Source organism: Hyperolius riggenbachi, chromosome 12 (genome assembly GCF_040937935.1).
Source record: "Hyperolius riggenbachi isolate aHypRig1 chromosome 12, aHypRig1.pri, whole genome shotgun sequence".
Classification (NCBI taxonomy): domain Eukaryota; kingdom Metazoa; phylum Chordata; class Amphibia; order Anura; family Hyperoliidae; genus Hyperolius; species Hyperolius riggenbachi.
This window is the reverse complement of record NC_090657.1, coordinates 95,278,088-95,304,277: the sequence shown is the minus strand read 5'-3', so window position 1 is coordinate 95,304,277 and position 26,190 is coordinate 95,278,088. Positions and strand designations below refer to the sequence as shown.

At 48.0% G+C, this 26,190-nt stretch overlaps 1 protein-coding gene across 16 annotated transcripts in view; it reads left to right on the top strand.

Moving 5' to 3' along the window:
• The window catches only part of LOC137542461 (bactericidal permeability-increasing protein-like), a 353,798-nt gene that overhangs the window by 115,045 nt on the left and 212,563 nt on the right, over positions 1-26,190 (top strand). For all 16 annotated transcript variants that reach the window (XR_011025439.1, XM_068264385.1, XM_068264382.1 and 13 more), the window contains one exon: positions 1,092-1,149. Coding sequence is in view for 15 of the 16 variants with exons in the window: in XM_068264385.1 (XP_068120486.1) it covers positions 1,092-1,149 (58 nt within the window). In the remaining variant the exon portion in view is untranslated. The remainder of the gene's footprint in view (positions 1-1,091; positions 1,150-26,190) is intronic.

The window sequence follows — 26,190 nt, the reverse complement described above, 5'->3', positions numbered from 1 at the left end:
GTTGAAAACTGTGCAGTCCCAGTTGTGCATTGGGCACAATGTGGGCTGCACGACTGCTGTCTGGAACCTCCTCCTGCTCTTTGCTGTTTATTTTCAGCCCTGGTACCAACGCTAGGTACCATTGGCCTGTGACATTGCCTGCTGCTATACGTCACTACTCCTCCTCCTGCTGCTGCTATAGTTATCCTCCTGCCTGTCTGTGTTCCCACCGCCAGGGTCCACAGAATTATGCGCTGCTGCCATGCGCCACTAGCTATTACGCCACTACAATAGCTATACTGTTGTATAAAAAAAAATAATTCTGAGGTGTCTGGGTTGAAAACTGTGCTGTCCCAGTTGTGCATTGAGCACAATGTGGGCTGCACGACTGCTGTCCGGAACCTCCTCCTGCTCTTTGTTGTTTATTTTCAGCCATGGTATCAACGCTAGGTACCATTGGCCTGTGACATTGCCTGCTGCTATACGTCACTACTCCTCCTCCTGCTGCTGCTGCTGCTATAGTTATTCTCCTGCCTGTCTGTGTTCCCACCGCCAGGGTCCACAGAATTATGCGCTGCTGCCATGCGCCACTAGCTATTATGCCACTACAATAGCTATGCTGGTGTTGAAGATAACATTTTACAACAGTACAGTTCTGTAAGGGAGGAGGAGGAGGAGTTTTCCATCACATTTTTCTTTTTTTTTTATATTAGACCTATTTACATGTGAGTTCCTTAAAAAAAAAAACATCCGAATTCGCGAACACAAATTTTTTTTATGCAACCCGAACCGAATTTTGGTACATTCGAGCAACCCTGATGAAAAGGGCAGCCCCATATTCATGTCACGTCAGGTTCCTTAGAGATATTTTGTCATGCTGAGCACAAGAATGAAAAAAACAAAACCTAAATATTCAGGTAAAATAATAATGAAATCTTGATACAGTAGCACAGACACCAACAGGCTACACACTTTCTACATTTTTACAACTTGTGTATTAACATTCATTTTTAGTATTGAGAATATACAGATCTATTTTTTTAAGTTGTCCTGTCATGTTGCAGCTACACACATCCTTTAGATTGCTAATTTTTGTCATTTTCTCCTTCTAGTTGGTTAATTACCGTCTTTGACATTGACAGTGAAATTGCAAGAGAAATCAAAAATAAGGTAATGATTGTATTTTGGATCTTATTTTTTGTTCTAGTGTAAGTACATAATGTCATGTTTTCCTCTCAACAAGAGTATTCATGTCTAAGAATATAACCACCAACAGATACCATGTTTTCTTTATATTTTTTTTTTTCAATAGTACAGCTGCAAAACTGAACCACATATTATACTATACGTACGGCCATTTTTTTTTTATTTTGAGTTTTAAAAAAGTTGCTACTCAACAGTAGTGATATTAAATAACAAACAATAAAGACACTGCAAAAAAACAAAACACAGTAGCAACAATCCAAGCAGATGTATATTCACAGTTTTGTGTAGTTAATCATACATTGTGCTATACAGAGCATTCAACTCTTCTAGTAATAGTGACGCATATACTGAGCAACGTTATAGGCCATTGAGGAAGAGTAAACCTTAGTACATTGACAGTTGTAAGGCTTAGATAGAAACATTAATGTCTAGATTAGGTATAGTTATATCATAAGAACCTAACCATGCCCACCACACTTTAATTTTGGTAGGTGAACAGAGGCGCCAGTAGAATAAAAGTACATAAAAATTTTAAAAATTGCTGGGAGGAAGTGGTGGACTTGCCTCGGTTAAAGCAGACACCAAGGACTGTGATTAGATAAATAAATACAAATTTATTGAAGATACCCCAAGGATGCAACGCGTTTCGCGGGCACAGCCCACTTCTTCAGGCAATAGACAGGGGATATACAACAGCAATTCTGTTATAGCAAGCAGAGCGCCTCTATCTATTAATTTTGGGTCTATTACCAGACAGGCGCGGAGCTAGGGGGGGTCGGGGTAGGACAAGTGCCCCAGGGCGCCTGGTCCCTGAGGGCGCCCTCAGCCTGGCTGAGCTGCGGGTTTTTTTTTTTTTTGCGGCGGCGGAGGGGAGGGGAGCAGCGCAGAGAAGAGGGAGAGCTGTGCGGACGGTGGGGAAGGGGGGCCATATCCCCCCTCCTTCCCTCACCTTAGGTGCTCTCTCTCTCCCTCGCTGTCCCCTCCAATGTCCGGGTGGCTGGCCTGGCAGCGGCGGGCGGAACTCACCTCCGTCTTGCTCCAGCGCCGGCCGGAAGTTCGAGTGCGCAGCCGCTGCTCTGGTCTGGACCAGACCAGAGTAGCGGCAGATCCATCCGGCGCTGCGACAAGACGGAGGTAAGTTCCGCCCGCCGCTGCCAGCCTGAGCCACCCGGACATTGGAGGGGACAGCGAGGAAGGGAGAGCAGCTCTTCTCTGCGCTGCTCCCCTCCTGCTGGGGAGGGGGACACTTGACCTGGCTACCTACTCTGAGCACATATACCCCTGGCTACATATACTGGACATATATCCCTGGCTACCTACTCTGGGCACATATACCCCTGGCTACCTACTCTGGGCACATATACCCCTGCCTACCTACTCTGGGCACATATACCCCTGGCTACCTACTCTGGGCATATATACCCCTGCCTACATATACTGGGCATATACCCCTGGCTACCTACTCTGGGCACATATACCCCTGGCTACCTACTCTGGGCACATATACCCCTGGCTACCTACTCTGGGCACATATACCCCTGGCTACCTACTCTGGGCACATATACCCCTGGCTACCTACTCTGGGCACATATACCCCTGGCTACCTACTCTGGGCACATATACCCCTGGCTACATATACTGGGCATATACCCCTGGCTACCTACTCTGGGCACATATACCCCTGGCTACCTACTCTGGGCACATATACCCCTGCCTACATATACTGGGCATATACCCCTGGCTACCTACTCTGGGCACATATACCCCTGGCTACCTACTCTGGGCACATATACCCCTGGCTACCTACTCTGGGCACATATACCCCTGGCTACCTACTCTGGGCACATATACCCCTGGCTACCTACTCTGGGCACATATACCCCTGCCTACATATACTGGGCATATACCCCTGGCTACCTACTCTGGGCACATATACCCCTGGCTACCTACTCTGGGCACATATACCCCTGGCTACCTACTCTGGGCACATATACCCCTGGCTACCTACTCTGGGCACATATACCCCTGGCTACCTACTCTTGGCACATATACCCCTGCCTACATATACTGGGCATATACCCCTGGCTACCTACTCTGGGCACATATACCCCTGGCTACCTACTCTGGGCACATATACCCCTGCCTACATATACTGGGCATATACCCCTGGCTACCTACTCTGGGCATATACCCCTGGCTACCTACTCTGGGCACATATACCCCTGCCTACATATACTGGGCACATATACCCCTAACTACATATACTGGGTACATATACCCCTGGCTACATATACTGGGCATTTATACCCCTGGCTACACATACTGGGGACACATACCCCTGCCTACATATACTGGGCACATATACCCCTGGCTACCTGTTCTGTGGACATCTCTACCCCTGGCTACCTGTTCTGGGGACATCTATACTGCTGGCCACCTATTCTGGGGACACCTATAGACCTGGGGCTACCTATTTTTGGGCAAGCATTGCTGTCAGATTGAGTGTATTTTGGGGAACTGCTGCCAGGTGAGAGGTGTCTACCATATTAAGGGGACATTCTGCCTATTTATGTGAAATGCTGTCTATTTATGTGCCTCATGACTGCTGAATTTGTCTTGTTGGGGGGCCTCATGGTTACTGAATTTGTCTTGTTGGGGGCCTCATGATTTGTTGGGGGCCTCAAGATCGCTGAATTTGTCTTGTTAGGGGCCTCATGATTGCTGAATTTGTCTTGTTAGGGGCCTCATGATTGCTGAATTTGTCTTGTTAGGGGCCTCATGATTGCTGAATTTGTCTTGTTGGGGGCCTCAGGATTGCTAAATTTGTCTTGTTGGGGGCCTCATGTTTGCTCATGATTGCGGAATTTGTCTTGATGGGGGTGGGGGGCTCATGATTGCTGAATTTGTCTTGGAACATGCTGGAAGGTACATACTGAGGGAGGGTGGGTGAGCGTGAGCCTGCTAACCTCCATGTACATTTGAAGGGGCGTGACCAAATGTGGAGTACCCATAACCACGCCCACATTTGGTCACGACCCTTCACCTTAGGGGGCGCATTAATAGTCTTTGTCCCCGGGGCGCTGAAAACCCTAGCTACGCCTCTGTTACCAGATTGGTAGGTTAATTTATAAATCGGAAGGGCTAGGTTAATCACATTTTTCCGATCAAGAGAGGGGATCAACAGTAGTTGCCATTATAGAATAAGGGATTTTGTTACGTGATATAAACGCATTTTCTCCACAGGGTTTATTTATTAGAGATGTCGCGAACCTCCGATTTTCGGTTCGCGAACCTGGTTCGCGAACTTCCGCGGAAGGTTCGGTTCACGGAAAAGTTCGCGAACCGCAATAGACTTCAATGGGGAGGCGAACTTTGGAAAATAGAAAAAATTATGCTGGCCACAAAAGTGATGGAAAAGATGTTTCAAGGGGTCTAACACCTGGAGGGGGGCATGGCGGAGTGGGATACATGCCAAAAGTCCCAGGGAAAAATCTGGATGTGACGCAAAGCAGCGTTTTAAGGGCAGAAATCACATTGAATGCTAAATTGCAGGCCTAACATGCTTTCAAACATCTTGCATGTGTATACATCAATCAGGGAGTGTAATTAGAGTACTGCTTCACACTGACACACCAAACTCACTGTGTAACGCATCGCAAACAGCTGTTTGTGTAGTGACGGCCATGCTGGACTACTGCGCAACATGGCGAGATTGCTCTTCCTCACTCAGTGATGTCAGGTAATGTGTGACTTCCTTCTCAACTTTCCATGGCATTGTTAAAAAGCTTACATTTTGTTTTTAAATTACATTTTCTACTTGCTGTGTACTTGTTTAGTACCGAGAATCCTGTGGAGGCGGGCAAGTCTGCCATTGTGACCCCGGCTAATGAGGGGTTTGAATCCGGTGTGGAGCTTGAGCAACGGCTACCACTACACATCCAAGGAGGGCAGCGGGCAGGCATGCACGCCCGCCTGCCCCGAGGTAGTGACCAAAAATAACAATACAGGAGGAGGACTTTCGAGGCCCTGCTGTGTATTTGAAATGAATGTACTTTAAATCCTTTAACGAGAACCAGTTATGGCGGGCAAAGATGACTCCACATTCCTTTCACGGGAATCATATGGAGGTGGGCAAGTCTGCCATTTGTGACCCCGGGTAATGGCCGGGGAATGAGGGATGGAATCTGGTGTGGAGCCTGAGAAACGGCTACCACTACACATCCAAGGAGGGCAGCAGGCAGGCATGCACGCCCGCCCCGAGGTAGTGACCAAAAATAACAATACAGGAGGCGGACTTTCGAGGCCCTGCTGTGTATTTGAAATTAATTAACATTAAATCCTTTAACGGGAATCCGTTATGGAGGGCAAGTCTGCCATTGTCACCGCGGGGAATGAAGGTTGGATTCCGGCCCGAAGTGGGAGCCTGCTGAGACCCATGCTATAGCTGACCTGACCGTGCTTTGCAGACCAGGCATCTGTGGTCAGATGGACCCTTGAGCCAGCAGAAGACAAACCAAGTCGAAAGCATTTGCCAAGAATGTTTTACGGAGGGCAAGTTTTTTTGCCCTTTTTTAAAAATTTTTGAAAATGATAGATGGTTGTATTTTTAAATTGTTTGAAAGTGTATCCATTCAAGAGCAAGTTATGCACTGACTGCCAGGTATAATGTGCAGTCACAGATGCAGTGAAAGGTATGCAGTGACTGCAAACAGCCGTTTGTGTAGTGACGGCCATGCTGGACTGGTGCGCACCATGACGAGAGTGAAGGTGATGGTGGCTTTTCAGCCCATATGCTCGCCCGGCTGATGTAGCTGAATGACAGAACAGTGACTGTCCAGCTGATCAAAGTTGGTCTGACCACAATGAAGCAACGACCTTATTATCTTTTGTGTGCCACCCCCACCCGAGACACTCAAATAGCCGGCGGTCATTGCTTCATTGTGATGCGCAAGCCCCTTCACTGCGGCAAGGTAATGATCACGAAGGGGGATGGGCACATGTACACGCACCAGAAAAATTAGTGTAGCGGCCGCTGCTAACAGCGGCCTTAAAAATTCAGGAATCCGCCTAGAGTTCTTGACCCTGTTGGTAGTGGCGGAGAAGGCAGTCAAGCGGCCTGCAGGCAGAGATGCTGTGTGTGGGGACTGACTTAGTCTTCGGTCGTGCAGTAGCCCTCCGTGATCCATTCCTCGTTTATTTTGATAAAGGTCAGGTACTGAACCCTGTCGTGACTTAGGCGACTTCTCTTCTCAGTAACTATGCCTCCAGCTGCACTGAAGGTCCTTTCTGACAGGACGCTTGCGGCAGGGCAAGAGAGAAGTTGTATGGCAAATTGGGACAGCTCTGGCCACAGGTCAAGCCTGCGCAACCAGTAGTATTGGGCGAACAGTGTTCGCCACTGTTCGGGTTCTACAGAACATCACCCTGTTCGGGTGATGTTCGAGTTCGGCCGAACACCTGGTGGTGTTCGGCCAAACTGTTCGGGGTTCGCCCGAACTGCGGAATGACTAGCCGAACAGGGCCGAACAGGGCTCCTGTTCGGCCGAACAGGGCCCTGTTCGGCCGAATACTGCCCCCCTATGGGGTCGCAGGCATAAGGGGGGAGCATGCCCCGATCGCGGGGGGGGGGGGGGGGCGGAAATTCCCCCCACCCCCTCCGCTAGCGCTCCCCCCTCTGCCCGCTTCCCCATACAAAAGTTTAATGAAGTAAAACAGTACCGGTCCGGTGCGGTGGTAGTGGGTGGCTGGCAGTGGGCGGCACTGTTTATTGAGTGACTGAGGAGGAGGAGTCCGGAGAGTGACGCGTTGAGGGAGGCCGGGCAGCGGGTGGTTCAGCAGTAGTGCCGTATTACTGCTGAACCGCCCACTGCCCGCCCTCCCTCAACGCGTCACTCTCCGGACTCCTCCTCCTCAGTCACTCACTTCACAGTGCCGCCCACTGCCAGCCACCCACTAGTACCACCGGTACTGTTTTACTTCCTGAAACTTTTGTATGGGGAAGCGGGCAGAGGGGGGAGCGCTAGCGGAGGGGGTGGGGGGAATTTCCGACCCCCCCCCGCGATCGGGGCATGCTCCCCCCTTATGCCTGCGACCCCATAGGGCCCCCAAAAGCGGGATGTTTGGGGAGTTCGGGGTTCGGCCCGAACATGCCGAACATCGCGGCCATGTTCGGCGAACTTTCCCGAACCCGAACATCCAGGTGTTCGCCCAACACTAGCAACCAGTAGTCCAAGGGTTCATCGTCGCTTTTCGCAGAGTCTACATTCACACTCAAGGCCAGGTAGTCGGCTACCTGCCGGTCCAGGCGTTGGTGGAGGGTGGATCCGGAAGGACTATGGCGAGGAGTTGGACTAAAGAATGTCCGCATGTCCGACATCACCCTGAGATCGCTGGAGCGTCCTGTTCTTGCCTGCGTGGACTTGGGAGGAGGAGGGTTACTGCCAGTGGTACCTTGATTGCGTTGTGCAGCCACATCACCCTTAAATGCATTGTAAAGCACCATCGACAGCTTGTTCTGCAAGTGCTGCATCCTTTCCGCCTTTTGTTGAGTTGCTAAAAGTTCCGCCACTTTGTGCCTGTACCGAGGGTCTAGTAGCGTGGCCACCCAGTACAGGTCATTCGTCTTGAGTTTTTTGAAACGGGGGTCCCTCAACAGGCTGGACAACATGAAAGAGGACATCTGCACAAAGCTGGATGCAGACGTACTCTCCATCTCCTCTTGCTCTTCCTCAGTGACGGGACGCAACTCCTCTTCCTCCCCCCAGCCACGAACAATACCACGGGAACGTGGAGCAGCAGAAGCCCCCTGTGATGGCTGCCACAGTTGTTCTCCTTCCGCCGCCTCTTCCTCCTCCACAGAAACAACTTCCTCATCATCACCATCATCGGAGTCTGACTCCTCTCCTTCCCCACACGACTCCTCTTCTTCCTCTTCCTGACCCCTCTGTGGTGCCGATGGTGTTGTGGAAACATCGGGTTCGTGTGTAAATGGCTCCCACGACTCCTGCTGCCCTAACTCTTCTTGTTCACGCTCCTCCACAGCTGTAGCCACCACTCCAGGAAGTAGGCGTAGGGGATCAAGTCGCTGATGGTGCCCTCCTCGCGACTCACCAGTTTGGTCACCTCATCAAATGGCTCCATGACCCTGCATGCATTTCGCATCAGTGTCCAGTTGTTGGGCCACAACATCCCCATCCTCCCAGATTGTGTCCTTGTACTGTAATGATACAGGTACTGGGTGACGGCTTTCTCCTGGTCTAGCAGGCGAGAGAATATCAGCAGGGTGGAATTCCAGCGAGTCGGGCTATCGCAAATCAGGCGTCTCACCGGCAAGTTGTTTCTACGCTGAATGTCCGCAAAGCGTGCCATGGCCTTGTAAAAGCGCCTGAAATGCCCACACAACTTCCTGGCCTGCTTCAGGACGTCCTCTAAGCCTGGGTACTTGGACACAAATCTTTGCACGACCAGATTAAGCACATGTGCCATGCAGGGTATGTGTGTCAGCTTTCCCAAATTCAACGCAGCAATGAGATTTCTGCCGTTGTCACACACCACGTTTCAGATCTCAAGCTTGTGCGGGGTCAGCCATTGCTCCACCTGTTTGTTAAGAGCAGCCAGGAGAGCTGCTCCAGTGTGACTCTCCGCTTTCAGGCAAGACATGTCTAACACTGCATGACACCGTCGCACCTGGCATGCAGCATAGGCCCTGGGGTGCTGGGGCTGTGTAGCTGGAGAGGAGATGGCGGCACCAGCCGAGGAGAAGGATGACGACAGCGAAGCGGTGATAGCAGGTGGAGAGGAGGTGGCTGGAGGCCTGCCTGCAAGCCGTGGAGGTGTGAGAAGTCGGTCCTCTGCGCAGCCACGTACTCCCTGCTTGCTGCCATCGGTCACCAGGTTGACCCAATGGGCTGTGTATGTAATGTAGTGGCCCTGCCCGTGCTTGGCAGACCAGGCATCCGTGGTCAGGTGGACCCTTGACCCAACGCTGTTTGCCAGAGATGACACCACTTGCCTCTCAACTGCACGGTACAGTTTGGGTATGGCCTTTTGTGAAAAATAATTGCAGCCTGGTATCTTCCACTGCGGTGTAACAATGGCCACAAACTTACGGAAAGCCTCCGACTCCACCAGCTTGTATGGTAATAGCTGGCGAGCTAATAGTTCCGCCATGCCAGCTGTCAGACGCCGGGCAAGAGGGTGACTGGCAGACATTTGCTTCTTACGCTCAAATACTTCCTTCACGGACAGCTGGGTACTGCTGTGGGCAGAGGAGAAGGAACCGCTGAAGGGAAGAGGCGGTGTGGAGGAGGGTCGCTGTGAAGGTGGGTCGCTGTGAAGGTGCAAGGGAGAAAGTGGATGAAGACGATGCACCTGAAGGAGGAAGAGAAGGAGGGTGGCTTGTCTTTTGAGGGGTGCTGCTTTTCCTCAGGTGTTCTTGCCATAGTTGTTTGTGCCTTCTCTCCAGGTGCCTTCGTAAGGCACTTGTCCCTACTAGTGTTGGGCGAACAGTGTTCGCCACTGTTCGGGTTCGCCCGGATTTTGGGCTGTTTGAGTTCGGTTCGGGCTCCGCCGGACACCTCGTGGCGTTCGACCATGCGTTCGGCCATGTGGTCGAACGTATGTTCGGCCTGACAGCGCATGGCCGAACGTTCCCCGAACATTCGGCTCGCACTGTGATTGGCCGAGCGGGTCACGTGGTTCGGGCTCGAACACGCGGCTCGCACTGCGACTGGCCGAGCGGGTCACGTGATTCGGGTAAATAAATATCCGAACCTCGTCATTTCTCCGCCACTTGAAGTTGGGTTTAGCTTTGGGTAGGCAGGCAGGTTAGACTCTCTCACCAGCTAGGCTAGCCAGGGCCCCCCCAGCCTCCTAGTCATACTACTGTAGTGCCAGTCAGCGTGCTTGTACTGCTGGGATCCGTAGTACTTCCGCCTCCAGTATATAGCATTGTCTATTTGCCACTGTACTGCCAGTCAGCGTGTACTTCTGGGATCAGTAGTACTTCCGTCACCAGTATATAGCATTGTCTATTGCCACTGTACTGCCAGTCAGCGTGTACTGCTGGGATCAGTAGTACTTCCGCCTCCAGTATATAGCATTGTCTATTTGCCACTGTACTGCCAGTCAGCGTGTACTTCTGGGATCAGTAGTACTTCCGTCACCAGTATATAGCATTGTTTATTGCCACTGTACTGCCAGTCAGCGTGTACTGCTGGGATCAGTAGTACTTCCGTCCGTCACCAGTGTATAACATACTATATAGCATTGTCTTATTGCCACTGTACTGCCACAGTCAGCGTGTACTGCTGGGATCAGTAGTACTTCCGTCCGTCACCAGTATATACTATATAGCATTGTCTTATTGCCACTGTACTGCCACAGTCAGCGTGTACTGCTGGGATCAGTAGTACTTCCGTCCGTCACCAGTATATAGCATACTATATAGCATTGTCTTATTGCCACTGTACTGCCACAGTCAGCGTGTACTGCTGGGATCAGTAGTACTTCTGTCCGTCACCAGTGTATAACATACTATATAGCATTGTCTTATTGCCACTGTACTGCCACAGTCAGCGTGTACTGCTGGGATCAGTAGTACTTCCGTCCGTCACCAGTATATAGCATACTATATAGCATTGTCTTATTGCCACTGTACTGCCACAGTCAGCGTGTACTGCTGGGATCAGTAGTACTTCCGTCCGTCACCAGTATATACTATATAGCATTGTCTTATTGCCACTGTACTGCCACAGTCAGCGTGTACTGCTGGGATCAGTAGTACTTCCGTCCGTCACCAGTATATAGCATACTATATAGCATTGTCTTATTGCCACTGTACTGCCACAGTCAACGTGTACTGCTGGGATCAGTAGTACTTCCATCAGTCACCAGTATATAGCATACTATATAGCATTGTCTTATTGCCACTGTACTGCCACAGTCAGCGTGTACTGCTGGGATCAGTAGTACTTCTGTCCGTCACCAGTATATACTATATAGCATTGTCTTATTGCCACTGTACTGCCACAGTCAGCGTGTACTGCTGGGATCAGTAGTACTTCCGTCCGTCACCAGTATATAGCATACTATATAGCATTGTCTTATTGCCACTGTACTGCCACAGTCAGCGTGTACTGCTGGGATCAGTAGTACTTCCGTCCGTCACCAGTGTATAGCATACTATATAGCATTGTCTTATTGCCACTGTACTGCCACAGTCAGCGTGTACTGCTGGGATCAGTAGTACTTCCGTCAGTCACCAGTATATAGCATACTATATAGCATTGTCTTATTGCCACTGTACTGCCAGAGTCAGTGTGTACTGCTGGGATCAGTAGTACTTCCGTCCGTCACCAGTATATAGCATACTATATAGCATTGTCTTATTGCCACTGTATTGCCACAGTCAGCGTGTACTGCTGGGATCAGTAGTACTTCCGTCCGTCACCAGTATATAGCATACTATATAGCATTGTCTTATTGACACTGTACTGCCACAGTCAGCGTGTACTGCTGGGATCAGTAGTACTTCCGTCCGTCACCAGTGTATAGCATACTATATAGCATTGTCTTATTGCCACTGTACTGCCACAGTCAGCGTGTACTGCTGGGATCAGTAGTACTTCCGTCAGTCACCAGTATATAGCATACTATATAGCATTGTCTTATTGCCACTGTATTGCCACAGTCAGCGTGTACTGCTGGGATCAGTAGTACTTCCGTCCGTCACCAGTATATAGCATACTATATAGCATTGTCTTATTGCCACTGTATTGCCACAGTCAGCGTGTACTGCTGGGATCAGTAGTACTTCCGTCTGTCACCAGTATATAGCATACTATATAGCATTGTCTTATTGCCACTGTACTGCCAGTCAGTGTGCGTGTACTGCTGGGATCAGTACAACCATAATGAAGAAATCCAGTGAAAGAGGGAGGGGCAAGGGAAGAGGTGTTTCCCCTGACGGTTCACGTAGAGGCCGCAGTGGACCTAAGAAAACCCACTCAATACCACCCATGTGTGCCAGACAAACAACCCTCACTGATCCACAAGAGCAGGAACGGATAATGAATTGGATGACCTCTCAAGCGTCCAGCAGCGGGTTAAGCAGCAGCACCACCAGCACATCCTTGTCACGCACGAGGTCCTCTGCCAGTTACAAGGAGCCAGTGGGCACAAAGGTGACACAACCAGCAGCTACACCATGCACACAATGGCCAAATAACCAGTCCGAACAATTATTTCCGGACACAATGGGCTCTTCGGAAGAGCTATTCCCACTCCTACCCCCACAAACAATGGAACAGCCAGAAATGTTGTGCCCGGATTCACAACCATTGTGCGAGGAAACTGCACCACTCATTGAAATGCAAGGCGAGGACGAAGACACCCAAATCCCTGAGCAATGTGCGCAGGAATTGGAATTGCAGGAGGTCCACCAAGAACATCTTGAAGACATGGGAGTGAGGTGTGCAGTGGGTGTTCTGGGGAGCTCTAGTCCACTGCACACAGACACAGTCACAGATGAGGAGATGGAAGAGGAGGTTTTGGACGATGTGGACACAGACCCGGATTATCTAGTAGAACCTCGCCGTCGGGATAGCAGCAGTACAGATGAGTCTGCTGCAGAACCCACTGCTGCAAGAGTTCGCCGTGTGCCACAAAGTAGGCGGGGTATTTCGGACACAACAGGCGTAGCCGTAGAAGTGAGACGCCAAAGAGGCACGAAGCAAACTCGCCAGCAAAGCAGGAGCTCAAAAGTCTGGGCTTTCTTTGAAGACTGCAGGGTGGATGTTACCATGGTGATTTGCAAGGTGTGCAGGACCCGACTGAGCAAGGGGAAAAATGTCAACAACCTCTCCACCACCAGCATGCGCCGCCACATTGTAGCCAAACATAGCTCTCTGTGGTCAAACACGCAAGGCCAGGGTAGCGGCTCGCTTCCAGCCCCCAGCAACACTGCCTCCGTTGTCACCAGACCCTCCTCAGCAGCAGCCCAGCCATTACGTGGTGCACAAACATCCGTAGTAGACGACGATGTCAGTTTCCGTAACAGTCCTCTTGACGTTTCCCAGTCTTCAACGACCACGACAACAACAACCAACTGTCCTTCAGTGTGCGATCCTACGGTTCAGTTGTCTGTCCTGGAGATGTTTGAGCGCGAGAGAAAATTGCCAGCAAATGACCCCCGGGCCGTGGCACTAACAGCCAGCATAGCCAAGTTTGTGGCCTGCGAAATGCTGCCATATCGCGTGGTGGAGACAAACCGCTTCAAGCGCATGATGGCGCTTGCCATCCCACGTTATGTGGTTCCCAGCCGATACTATTTTGCGCGGTCTGCAGTGCCAGCGTTACATGAGCACGTGGTTAGCAAAATAACCAGAAGCTTGAAAAATGCCGTTGCCTGCAAGGTTCACCTCACCACAGACACCTGGACGAGTGCCTTTGGCCAGGGTCGATACATCTCCCTGACGGTGCACTGGGTGAACCTTGTGGAGCCTGGCAGTGACTCCTCCTCACCGGCTACGGCGCGGGTGTTGCCCACGCCGCAAACTGCTGGACCGGCGTCCCTCAGAGGCACCAATCTCGACTCTTGACTCCTTCTCCTCCAACGCCTCTCAAAGCTGTACCTCATCCGGCATCGGTAACCCAGCAATAGGGTCGTCGTGGAAGCAGTGCAGCACAGCTGTTGCCATGCGTCAGCAAGCCTTACTGAAGCTGATCTGCCTTGGAGATAAGCAGCACACAGGTGAAGAAATTTGGAAGGGAATCAAGGAACAGACCGATTTGTGGCTGGCACCGCTGGACCTGAAACCAGGCATGGTTGTGTGTGACAATGGGAGCAATCTCATTCGCGCTTTAAAGTTGGCTAAGCTGAGACACATCCCTTGCCTGGCACACGTTATGAACCTAGTTGTTCAACGGTTTCTGAGGACATACCCAGGCGTGGCAGATCTTCTGCTGAAGGTGCGACGAGTGGCCAAATATTTCCGAAAGTCCAGTACCGCTTCGGAGGGACTCACCAAGATGCAGGAGCGGTTCAATCTACCGAATCATCGCTTGGTGTGTGACGTACCCACGCGCTGGAATTCGACGCTGCACATGCTAGCACGCTTTTGCGAGCAGAAGAGTGCAGTGGTCCAGTACATGACGGCGCAGTACTGAGGCGCATCCGGGCAGCTACCAAGCTTCTGTGGATCTGATTGGGCCACCATGTTGGACCTCTGCCAAGTCCTCCAAAATTTTGAGCAATCCACGTTGCTTGTGAGCGGTGACAACTCTTCAGTCAGCATTACGATACCACTGCTGTGTTTACTGAAGAGATCAATGTTGCAGATCAAGGAAGCCGCAGTCAGGATGCAAGTGGGGGAATCTCAAGAGGACAACGATCAGCGTGATGATACCAACATCAGACAATTTGCCTCAGGAAACGCTGGTCCTCCCAGCTATGCTGAAGAGGACGAGGAACAGCTGGAGTTGGAGCAGGACTTAGATGCCCCCACTGCCGATGGGCAGAGCGGTGCACGTTGGAGTTCCACGATTCAGCGGGAATGGACAGCAGAAGAAGACGAGGAAGAAGGTGGGCGACGGCGTGATGCTGGTGATGATGATGAGGGTGCGTCAAGCTCAGAAAAACATGATGAGGATTCTGTTAGGACTGTGGCAGACATGGCTCAATTCATGCTAGACTGCATTGAATGCGACCCGCGCGTTGTTCGCATTCTGGACGACGTGGATTACTGGGTTTATACCCTTCTGGATCCACGGTACAAAGACAATGTTCCAAAACTCATTGGAGAAAGTGTCAGACAGGTCAAAATTGAAGAATACCAGTAGGCCCTTGTGGAGACATTAGAGAGGAGATTGACATCCTCCTCCTCCTCTAGCCAGTTCCATGCCGACAGACTGACTTCCGCAAACCCAGGACGAGGAGGGGAACAAAGAACGCAAGCTGCAGCTAGTGCCCACAAGGGAATGGTATCGGCAGTGTCCTTGGAGTGGCAAAATTTTCTGACACCCATGCAGCAGCCCACAGAACAGCAATCGCCCAGTTCAACCTCCAACACCGATCGCCTGCAGAAGATGGTCAAGGACTACATGTCAGATGGCGTAGCCGTGTTGAACAATCCATCTGCACCCTTCAATTATTGGGTCTCTAAGCTACACATCTGGCACGAACTGGCAATGTATGCAATAGAGGTGCTGGCTTGTCCTGCAGCCAGCGTTATGTCCGAACGCTGTTTCAGTGCTGCCGGAGGCATCATTACAGATCGGCGTATCCGCCTCTCCACAGCAAATGCAGACCGGCTGACACAAATTAAAATGAATCAATGAAACGACTACGCAACACTCCCCGAGTCCGACCCCGACCAAGGACCATGAACATCTGTGATGGCTTAGAGTTGCCACTTTCCGTAATATCCCATTTCTATTTATTAATCACTGCATGGCGACAAAACTCATTGCTTTGCTTTGAAAATAATACAAGATTGTTGTTACCTGTGCCAAAAAAAACGGACATTTTCCACATTTAAAAGACAATTTCCCTTTGAAACTTAAAAATCGTTTTTCTCAAAAACTATAAGGTCCTTTCGGAAAAAAATAGATTCCTCTTATACCCACCCCCCTTGTCCACATACCCTGAAAATTTGGTCTATGTTACATGTAAGGAGGCTTTGCAAAGCAGGAAAGTTCGGGTCCCCATTGACTTCCATTATGTTCGGTGTTCGGCACGAACGTACCGAACATCGGGACACCGTTCGGCCGAACGTTCTCGAACCCGAACATCTGGATGTTCACCCATCACATTATTTTCATTCATTTCTTTTTTTTTATCCTACATTCTTGCCTCTAGGAGACCGCTTTCAACATGTCCTCATAGGAAATTACACTCCTACCACCAACTTCCTGCAAGCATTTTCTTTTTACCTGCATCCATCACTTCCCTCAACACCTTCATCCTTGCACTCCCACGCCTTTCATTTTACCTCCCCACTTATACCCCTGCACCTCTACTTTCTTATTCCTCACACACCTCCATGCTTACACCCCCAAACCCTTCATTTCCCACTACCCACCATTTACATACTTACAACCCCAGCACCTTTCATTTCCCCTACACCCCCCTGCTTGCACCTCCACAACTTTCATCTACCCTCACTTTTTCTCTTTCACTTACCAGCGCTCTACAATCTCACCGCAACCAATCTTTTTTCACTGTGTTATCAGCATCATCTTTCCTCTACCACTTTCATCAGATTTACATAGAGCATCTGCTTAGGTCCATCTTGCTCACTTCATTCATCTGTCTTATTCTGCCATCTTCCACCCTATTGAACAGCAATTTCGTTACAATTGCTCTGGACTTTGCTAGCATTACCCAACTTTACTTCTTACCTTCTCCACTACCTCCTAACTGAGATTCTCATTAAAGTCACCATGCTAGCCATGGATCTTCATAACTATTTAAAGAGCTTGGCCAGGTCACATGTTCCTTCTGTTGGGGATAAATGTATGGAAGAACTGAGATGATTATTATTGATTTATAAAGCGCTAACATATTCCGTGCTGCTGTACAAAGTAAAAAAAAAATGTTTTTTGCATGCTTACAATCTAAAGGAATAGGGGGGAACAAGAGGTGGGTTAACATACAATATACACACCTAAAGGCTGTGTTTTTTAGGTTATCTAGTAGGAGTACAACTTGGCCAGAGGTAAAAAGGATTACTGGCCTAAGGTAGAGCGTATGCTTGATGGACAAAGTGAGTTTTGAGGGCAGGTTTAAAGATATTAAAGCTTGGAGAGAGAGGCATGTGTTGTGGCAGGGGATTCCGGAGGAGAGGTGAACATGTGTGAGGCAGGAGTTAAGGTCTGGGGCCCGAGAGATACTGTTGTGTTTTTTTGTGCATATACAGTAAGTGGTATTGAAACCCAAATGAGTTGATGAAGTTACCAAGACTGTGCATGTAGATGGAAAGGAGCAATGAGAGTTGGATTTAGCAATAAGAAGATGATTGTCCACTTTAGTAAGGGCTGTTTGTGTAGAGTGGTTTGAGCGAAAGCCAGACTGGAAGTGATCAAACAGGGAGACGAAGCAGTGCTAGCAAAGTGGATGCATGAAAAGTTCCCGTTTGCCCCTCTTAGCTACAAACAGGGAGCTTTAATGCAGCGCTGCAGCCAGCATGCAGACGTGCAGCGGGTGCTGGGTATAGGGATGCAAGTATTGTTGATTTGTAAAAAAAAACAAAATAACTTGATTGATTCTTGCCATGTGGTCCCTGTGTTAGCTTTGATACACATGCAAGGGTTGTAGTGAATGTGATGTGTGGGGGCTGTGCAATAAAGAGTGTGAAAGAGAAAGGTTTCTTGAATTCCAGCAGCAAGTGTGCACAGGTTTAAACTTTTTTTTCAGAAAATATTTCAAGATTGCCCCCCCCCCAAAAAAAAGTTTTTGACAAAGTTGGTACCTGAACCCTAGAAATCACACATGGGAGTCTGGTACCTTAAGTGTTGAGCCACTTTTAAGACCACATGGAGGAGATTAAAAAAAGAGAGTATTGAGCATTCGGGCCCTATATTCTTACCTGCACATTGCAGGATTGGTATCCGCCGCTCCGTAATGCTGTTCAAATGGATTGTTCAGGTTCTGTTTAGTAACTTCTCCTGTGGCTCAGCAGGTAAGGGCGCTGCTTATGGTAACGCAAGGTCACCGGTTCGATTACCACAGGAGGAGGGAGTTAAAGCTAGACAGGGTGTTGAAGCGGTCCGCCACATGATCCCTTACCGTGGAACCAGGGAGCACAAATTAGTTAGGGTCTAAAGAAAAATCGTCAACTAACAATCTCTTTATTTTCATTCATTTCTTTTTTTTTAGCCTACATTCTTCCCACTAGGAGACCGCTTTCAACATGTCCTCATAGGAAATTACACTCCTACCACCAACTTCCTGCAAGCATTTTCTTTTTACCTGCATCCATCACTTCCCTCAACACCTTCATCCTTGCACTCCCACACCTTTCATTTTACCTCCCCACTTATACCCCTGCACCTCTACTTTCACATTCCTCACACACCTCCATGCTTACACCCCCAAACCCTTCATTTCCCACTACCCACCATTTACATACTTACAACCCCAGCACCTTTCATTTCCCCTACACCCCCCTGCTTGCACCTCCACAACTTTCATCTACCCTCACTTTTTCTCTTTCACTTACCAGCGCTCTACAATCTCACCGCAACCAATCTTTTTTCACTGTGTTATCAGCATCATCTTTCCTCTACCACTTTCATCAGATTTACATAGAGCATCTGCTTAGGTCCATCTTGCTCACTTCATTCATCTGTCTTATTCTGCCGTCTTCCACCCTATTGAACAGCAATTTCGTTACAATTGCTCTGGACTTTGCTAGCATTACCCAACTTTACTTCTTACCTTCTCCACTACCTCCTGAGATTCTTATTAAAATCACCATGCTAGCAATGGATCTTCATAACTATTTAAAGAGCTTGGCCAGGTCACATGTTCCTTCTGTTGGGGATAAATGTATGGAAGAACTGAGATGATTATTATTGATTTATAAAGCACTAACATATTCCGTGCTGCTGTACAAAGTAAAAAACAAATATGTTTTTTGCATGCTTACAATCTAAAGGAATAGGGGGGAACAAGAGATGGGTTAACATACAATATGCACACCTAAAGGCTGTGTTTTTTAGGTTATCTAGTAGGAGTACAACTTGGCCAGAGGTAAAAAGGATTACTGGCCTAAGGTAGAGCGTATGCTTGATGGACAAAGTGAGTTTTGAGGGCAGGTTTAAAGATATCAAAGCTTGGAGAGTGAGGCATGTGTTGTGGCAGGGGATTCCGGAGGAGAGGTGAACATGTGTGAGGCAGGAGTTAAGGTCTGGGGCCCGAGAGATACTGTTGTGTTTTGTGTGCAAATACAGTAAGTGGTATTGAAACCCAAATGAGTTGATGAAGTTACCAAGACTGTGCATGTAGATGGAAAGGAGCAATGAGAGTTGGATTTAGCAATAAGAAGATGATTGTCCACTTTAGTAAGGGCTGTTTGTGTAGAGTGGTTCGAGCGAAAGCCAGACTGGTGGGAGTGGGGATGGGGGCGGGGGACTGGAGGGGGGGGGAGAGAGGGGGATCTGGAATGGTGAATTTTTTTTTATTTTTTATTTTATTTTTTTTTGAATGTTTTATATGCGGGAGGGGGGGGGGGGGGGTGAGGGACAGGAGGGAAATATATGCACATGATACAATGGAGATTTGCGAGAGGGGGGAGAAGGGGAAGGGATAAAACACAAAACCTTGGTTGGAGTGATGTATAAGATGTGTTTTCTTTTTGCACAGGAAAATAATGGGGAATAGGCACGTTGGACTGTTTTCAAAGAGAGAATTATATGTTGTTATGGGAGGGCTAGAGGGGAGTGGCGCGCAAACGTAGGTGAGTCCAGGGGAAAATTAAGAGGAAATAGAGAAATAGGAGAGTTGTGAAGTATAAGATGGGAGAGAGAATTGGAGGGGGGGGGAGAGTGGGACGGAGGAGGGAGGGGGAAGGGGGGGAAGGAGGGAGAGAAAAAGGGGAGAGAAGAGAGAAAAATTTAAGAATTAATGGATGAGCTGGAAAGGTGCGCCACTCCCATCTAGCCATTATGATCATATGAGTGAAAAGGGGCACATTGGGAGGAGGAGAAGCAAGAAAGAAAGAAGGGTAGGAAATGAGCACTATACTCGTGTACATGAATGTATTGTGATGATAGAAAGACACATAGAAGAAGGGTAAAGGGAAGGTTTCATATTTTTCAAGAATAAATTATTTAGAGAATTGAAGGGAATGGAATTTAAATAGGAAGGTGAAAAGAAGGAAAGAGTGTCACAATATGAAAAATAAGCACAGTAAAGTAGGGATAGGAACACATTGTAAAGAAGCGGATGTGTAACGGAGAGGGGATGGTGTGCAACGTGGGTGAGTTTGTAGATAATATGTAGGGGATCAGATGAGGATATGAGTTGGGTGGGGGGGGTGGATGGGGGGTGGGGGAGGGGAGGAGTGAGGGGAATACAGGGGGGGATTAGACTATGGGGGAGCAGACGAACCCGGGGAAGCACACTACCCCCTCTCTGTAAGGGTGTGGGGTGGATGTAGTGGAGTTGTGGGGGGGAGAGGGGATGGACTACTGGAATTGTTGGCTTTAGGGGGGAGGGTATGAAGATGGAGGGAGGAGATTTGTGAAATGACCCGCCCCCCGTGCCCCCCCCTCTCTGGACGGCGCCGGGGCCCCTCCCTTGCCCCACCCCCTCCTTAGGGGATCTCCCCTGCCCCCCCCCCCCTTTTCTTTTTTTCCCCTCCCCTTTTTTTTTTTTTTTTTTTCTTCCTCCTCTCCCCCACCCTCCTTCTTCCGGGACTGTCCCCTTCCACTACCCTCCCGCCTTTCCCTTCGGTTTCTCCTTTTTTTTTCCTACCTTGGGAGCCATTTTTTGGGTCCCCGGGATGGATAGGCGGGCCAGATGCGGGGGAGAGTGGGGGGCAAAACCCTGCTCCGGGAAATGTCGTTTTGTTACCCTAGAAGGTGATGCAACACACTAAGAGAACCGGGGGAAGGTTCTCAATGGATCTATTCCTTTTTAAAAAAGTGGGAGAAGATGATATAAGAACTGGGGGCCGGGGTGGGCCCAAATCTCCCAGGAGGAAAGGTTGCAAAGGGGGGAATGAATGGGGGTGTGAAAGGGGGAATGGGGATCAACGGGTCACTCCAATTGTAGCAAAGGGAAGAATAGAAAATGCTGGAACTTAGGATATGGTCACTGAACGTCAGGGGATTAAATATCCCGGAAAAGAGATCAGCAATTTTGAGATTATGTCATAGAGAAAAGGCTAATATAGTTTGTCTACAAGAGACTCATTTTAAGGGTCCTGTAATACCTTGGATATATGATAGATATTATAAGTCTGTGTATGTCAGCACCCCTCAGGAAGCCAAAATTAAAGGTACAGCAATCCTGATAGCAAAAGAAGTCCCGTTTGCACTTAAAGGAGAATATGCTGACCCACAGGGTAGGTTCAATATGATTAAGGGTGTAATAGGAGTCAAGATGGTTACAATTGGGTCATACTATGCACCGAATAAGGGCCAAGTAAAAACACTAGAGGGATTTTTGAGGAAATTAGAAGAATTTTCAGAGGGGAGTATAATAATAGGGACGGACCTCAATATGGCATTGGAGCCCAAGATGGACACGTCAAAGGGAAGAACTACAATAACAGATAGCATATTGAGAAAATGCAGGAATCTCCTGCACGGATCTCAATTAATAAATATATATCGGGTGGGAAATCCCTCTAGCCGTGATTATACATATTACTCACAAATACACAGATGTTATACGAGGATAGATTATATTTTTGTATCCCATGACCTACTTTTATCCACAAGATCCGCTAAAATTGGCTCAATTACGATGTCGGACCACGCACAGGTAACAGTGATGTTGGATTGGGGTGGGAAAGATAGAAAACCTATGATCTGGCGGCTAAATGATGCACTGTTAAAAAACAAAGAGGTGGTAAATAGGGTCAGGGATGAGTTAAAGAATTATTTTTTGTGGAACTCCGGGGGCGAGGTGGCAGCACCGACAGTCTGGGAGGCCCACAAGTGTTATATAAGAGGGATACTGATTCAAGAGGGAGCTAGGAGGAAAAGAGAAAGAGAAAAGGAGATAGAGAAGACTCTAGATAGGATAAAGGGATTAGAACAGCAACATAAAGGAAGGCAAGAGGAAGAAGTTATGAAAGAGATAATAAAGGAGAGGGAAAAGTTAAAAGAATTACTGTTTTTTAAAGTTAAAAACATAGCCTTAAGGTGCAAGCGCACTTTTTACGAATATGGAAACAGATGTGGATCAATGTTAGCTAGAGCGCTTAAGAAGCAACAAAGAAGTAATTATATCTCTTGTATTAAGGATGAAGGAGCAAAGAAACATCATAAACTAGAAGAAATATCTCAAGTGTTTTGCGAATATTACACTAAATTATATAACATAAGGGGGGAAGCAGATAAAGAGAAAGAGGAGGAAAGGAAAAGGAAAATAGGGGAATACTTGGAACAAAGTGGTATGCCCAGGCTGTCGGAAGACGAAACCTCATCCCTGGAGTTCCCAATTACAAGTGAGGAGGTGAAAAGAGCACTTGGGCAGTTACCTAAGGGCAAGGTGCCAGGACCGGATGGTCTGACTACAGATTACTATGGGATATTTGAAGAACAATTAATAGGTCCGTTGATAGAGATGTTTAATGTGAGCTCGGGGGAGAGATTTACGCCCCGTATGTTGGAGTCCCATATTTCGGTTTTGCACAAGGAGGGCAAAGACCCGTTACAATGTCAGAGCTACAGGCCTATTGCACTGTTAAACGTGGACATAAAAGTATATGCAAAGGTATTATACAATAGGCTATCGCCATGTGTGAAGGGACTGATCCATATAGATCAGGTGGGATTTATAGAAGGTCGGGAGGCTAGGGATAATACGATCAGAACACTGGACTTGATCCAGTGGGAGAGGGAGCACTCCAACCCTGTGGTGCTGTTGTCGACAGATGCCGAGAAGGCATTTGACAGGGTGGAGTGGGCCTTCATTGAGGGGGTCTTGAGGTATGTGGGGATACGGGAAGAGATGAAAAACATGATTATGGCTTTGTATGCCCAACCAAATGGGAGAGTTAGGGCTAATGGTGTCCTGTCTGGCCCCTTCAATATTATGAATGGGACCAGGCAGGGATGCCCTCTCTCGCCATTGATTTTTGCGCTCTCGCTGGAGCCCTTCTTGTGCAGGGTGAGGGCGGACTCCAACATACGGGGTATAGGGGTGGGGAAGGGTGTACATAAGGTGGCCGCATATGCGGACGACATGTTGTTTTATATTACAGAACCCCACATTACTTTGCCAAATCTGCTTAATGAATTCCGGGATTATGGTTCCTTGTCAAACATGAAGATAAATATGGATAAAAGTGAGGTGTTGGGAAATGGGCTTGGGAAGGAACAATTGCATCAATTAAAAGAAAATTTCCCATTTAAATGGCAAGAAAGGACCCTCAGGTATCTGGGGGTAAGGATAGCTTTCACGGTAGAGGAATTAGTGGAATATAATTATATGCCTATGTTGAGACAAATAAAACAGGACCTGAAGAGTTGGGACCGTCCACAATTCTCATGGTTCGGAAGAAATGCTATTATAAAGATGAATGTATTGCCCCGGTTGCTGTATATATTCCAGACCCTCCCGATCCCGACCCCCCCCCTCGTTTTTTGGGACACTTAGAAGTATAGTGGGGAAATTTTTGGGAAGGGGCAAAAAATGAGAGTAAATTATAAAATACAAACAGCGGAGAGGGTTAAGGGAGGACTTTCAGTGCCTAACTTTAAGAAATACCACGAGGCCGCAACCCTGGTGAGAGTAGTGGATTGGCATAAACATGCAGAGGATAAAGAATGGGTGAAGCTGGAAGAAGAGATGGTGGGTGGATCAATTAAGAATATACCATGGTCGACGGAAAAAAAGGGGGAAATAGAAATGGGTAAGGGTATGTTGTTGGTAAGACACACACTGAGGGTTTTTTTTAGGAATAGAGGGAGGAAAACGGTCTCCCCGTGGCCTACACCCATGATTCCGGTCCTGGGAAATAAGAACTTTCCATTGGGGGCACAATTATGGAAACATTGGGGAATGGAAAAAGAGAAGGAATTGAGAGCTCGAGATTTGGTAAAGGAGGGGGAGTGGATAGGACTACAGGAAATAAGAGAGCAGAAGAAAAATGAGAAAATAGATGAATGGGGCTATCTTCAATGCACATTTTTTTTGACGTGTTGTGGCAAGAAGAGCACCTTGAGTAGAGTATTAACACCGTTTGAAGAACTTTGTGGGAGGAATGATAGGAGTGGAGGGGGAATTCTCTCTAGAATATATGCCTTGCTAAACGATTCGGAAGATCCAACAGCTGTAATAAGATCAAAGTGGGAGAAAGACCTGGGGAGACAATTTACGGACAGGCAGTGGCAGAGGGTGTTAGAATTATCTAGTAAATCTTCAATTTCTACGAATGGACAGGAGGCAGGGTATAAAATATTTGTAAGGTGGCATTACACCCCAGTAAGGTTGAACAGGATGTTCCCAGGGACATCAGCAATATGTTGGAGATGTGGGGAAGAAAGAGGGGATTTTATGCACATTTTTTGGGGGTGTAAGTTGATAGAACCATACTGGATCCAGGTAAGAAATCTAATAGAGCGTATTGAGGGGACCAGGCCGCCGGGAGACCCCGCCTTCTATTTGCTACATCGCAATGATTGGCCCCGGAAAAAATATGATAAATCTTTAATGAGGTTTTTGGTAAATGCTGCTCGGATTTTGGTAGCAAGGCACTGGAAGTCTATCCTGCCCCCCTCTATAGAAGAGTGGATGAGAGAACTGGAACGAGTGGGTAAAATGGAGGAATTAACTGACTATATTCAAGAAAGGGGGGAGGTATATGAAGAAAGATGGAAAAAATGGAACGAATTTAAACATACACAGACTTATAAATTATTAGAAATAGAAAACTGAGAGATAGGAGTACCCCGTAGACGTTCAGTGACTAAAAGTAGGAAGAATGGGAGGAGGAAAGAATTGTGGGGGGTGACCCGGGGGGGGGGGGGGGGGGCGGGAGGGGAAGGTTATGAATGAAGGAGGTGGAATGAAAAAGAGATATGAGAGATGGATGGATGGGGTTAATCTGGGGCAGAGTAATATTAACATCAATAAAACTAAGGGGAATTTAGGGGAAGGGGATATGGAAAGGGGAAAGGTAAACAGCTTATTGAAGGGATATACTTTAAAAATAGTCTGTGGTATATGTTAGATACCCCGGTCCCTAATGTTCGGAACCCAGTGACCAGTGCAAGTTTTATACATGAAACGATTTATGGATGTAAGTTTTGTATATGGAAAATGTAATTTTTGAAAATGGAAAAATAAAGATAATTGAAAAAGAAACCCAAATGAGTTGATGAAGTTACCAAGACGGGCGGAGCTACGGGCGGACTGAGCTGGCGTGGAGAATTATACTGAAATTCTTGTTTTTATTGGAAAATTGTGAGTGCACTACTTTTAAACATTTATTAAAGCGAATGGTTTTACACTATGTGGAGCTTCTCAGTTATTAGGCTGATGTGAGACTCCTGCTTCCATGGAATCATCTATTCGAGGCTGACAGCGAGAGTTCCGTTGGGTGTTTAAGTGCAGTTGCTGTCTTTAACTTGGGCAGCAAAACAGAAGGTGAGAGGCCACGTATGTTGGTGGTGGTGGGTAAGCCTGAGGAAACTTGCACGGGTTGAGAAGTGTAAAACTGCTGTCTGTGGCTGGCGGCCATAGCACATGGTGAGGACCAGTGTGACCTGGTGACCTGTGGTGGATTTTTGGGCAGAGCTCACGACTAATTCCTGGCACTGGGTGTGAGGGATGTGGCATTATCACAATACAGTATTATGCTATGGTTTTGTTTTTTCTCTTTTTTTCTGAGTGATACAACTGTATGAAGATTTAACTACATGTGAGCGCAGCATCGCAAAAGGAATACTGTTATACACATCTGATGCTTGATGACTGGTGCAGCGATCCATGGACACGTAAAATTAGTTCTTGGACTTTGAGAGGGACTTTTTCTAGTCTATTGTATGTGTATGAAACAATTTATGTATGTATGTTCACTAACTGTTTATTGTAAGCAGTGAGCGCACGAGACATAGATTAATTTATAAGTTACCAAGACTGTGCATGTAGATGGAAAGGAGCAATGAGAGTTGGATTTAGCAATAAGAAGATGATTGTCCACTTTAGTAAGGGCTGTTTGTGTAGAGTGGTTCGAGCGAAAGCCAGACTGGAAGTGATCAAACAGGGAGATGAAGCAGTGCTAGCAAAGTGGATGCATGAAAAGTTCCCGTTTGCCCCTCTTAGCT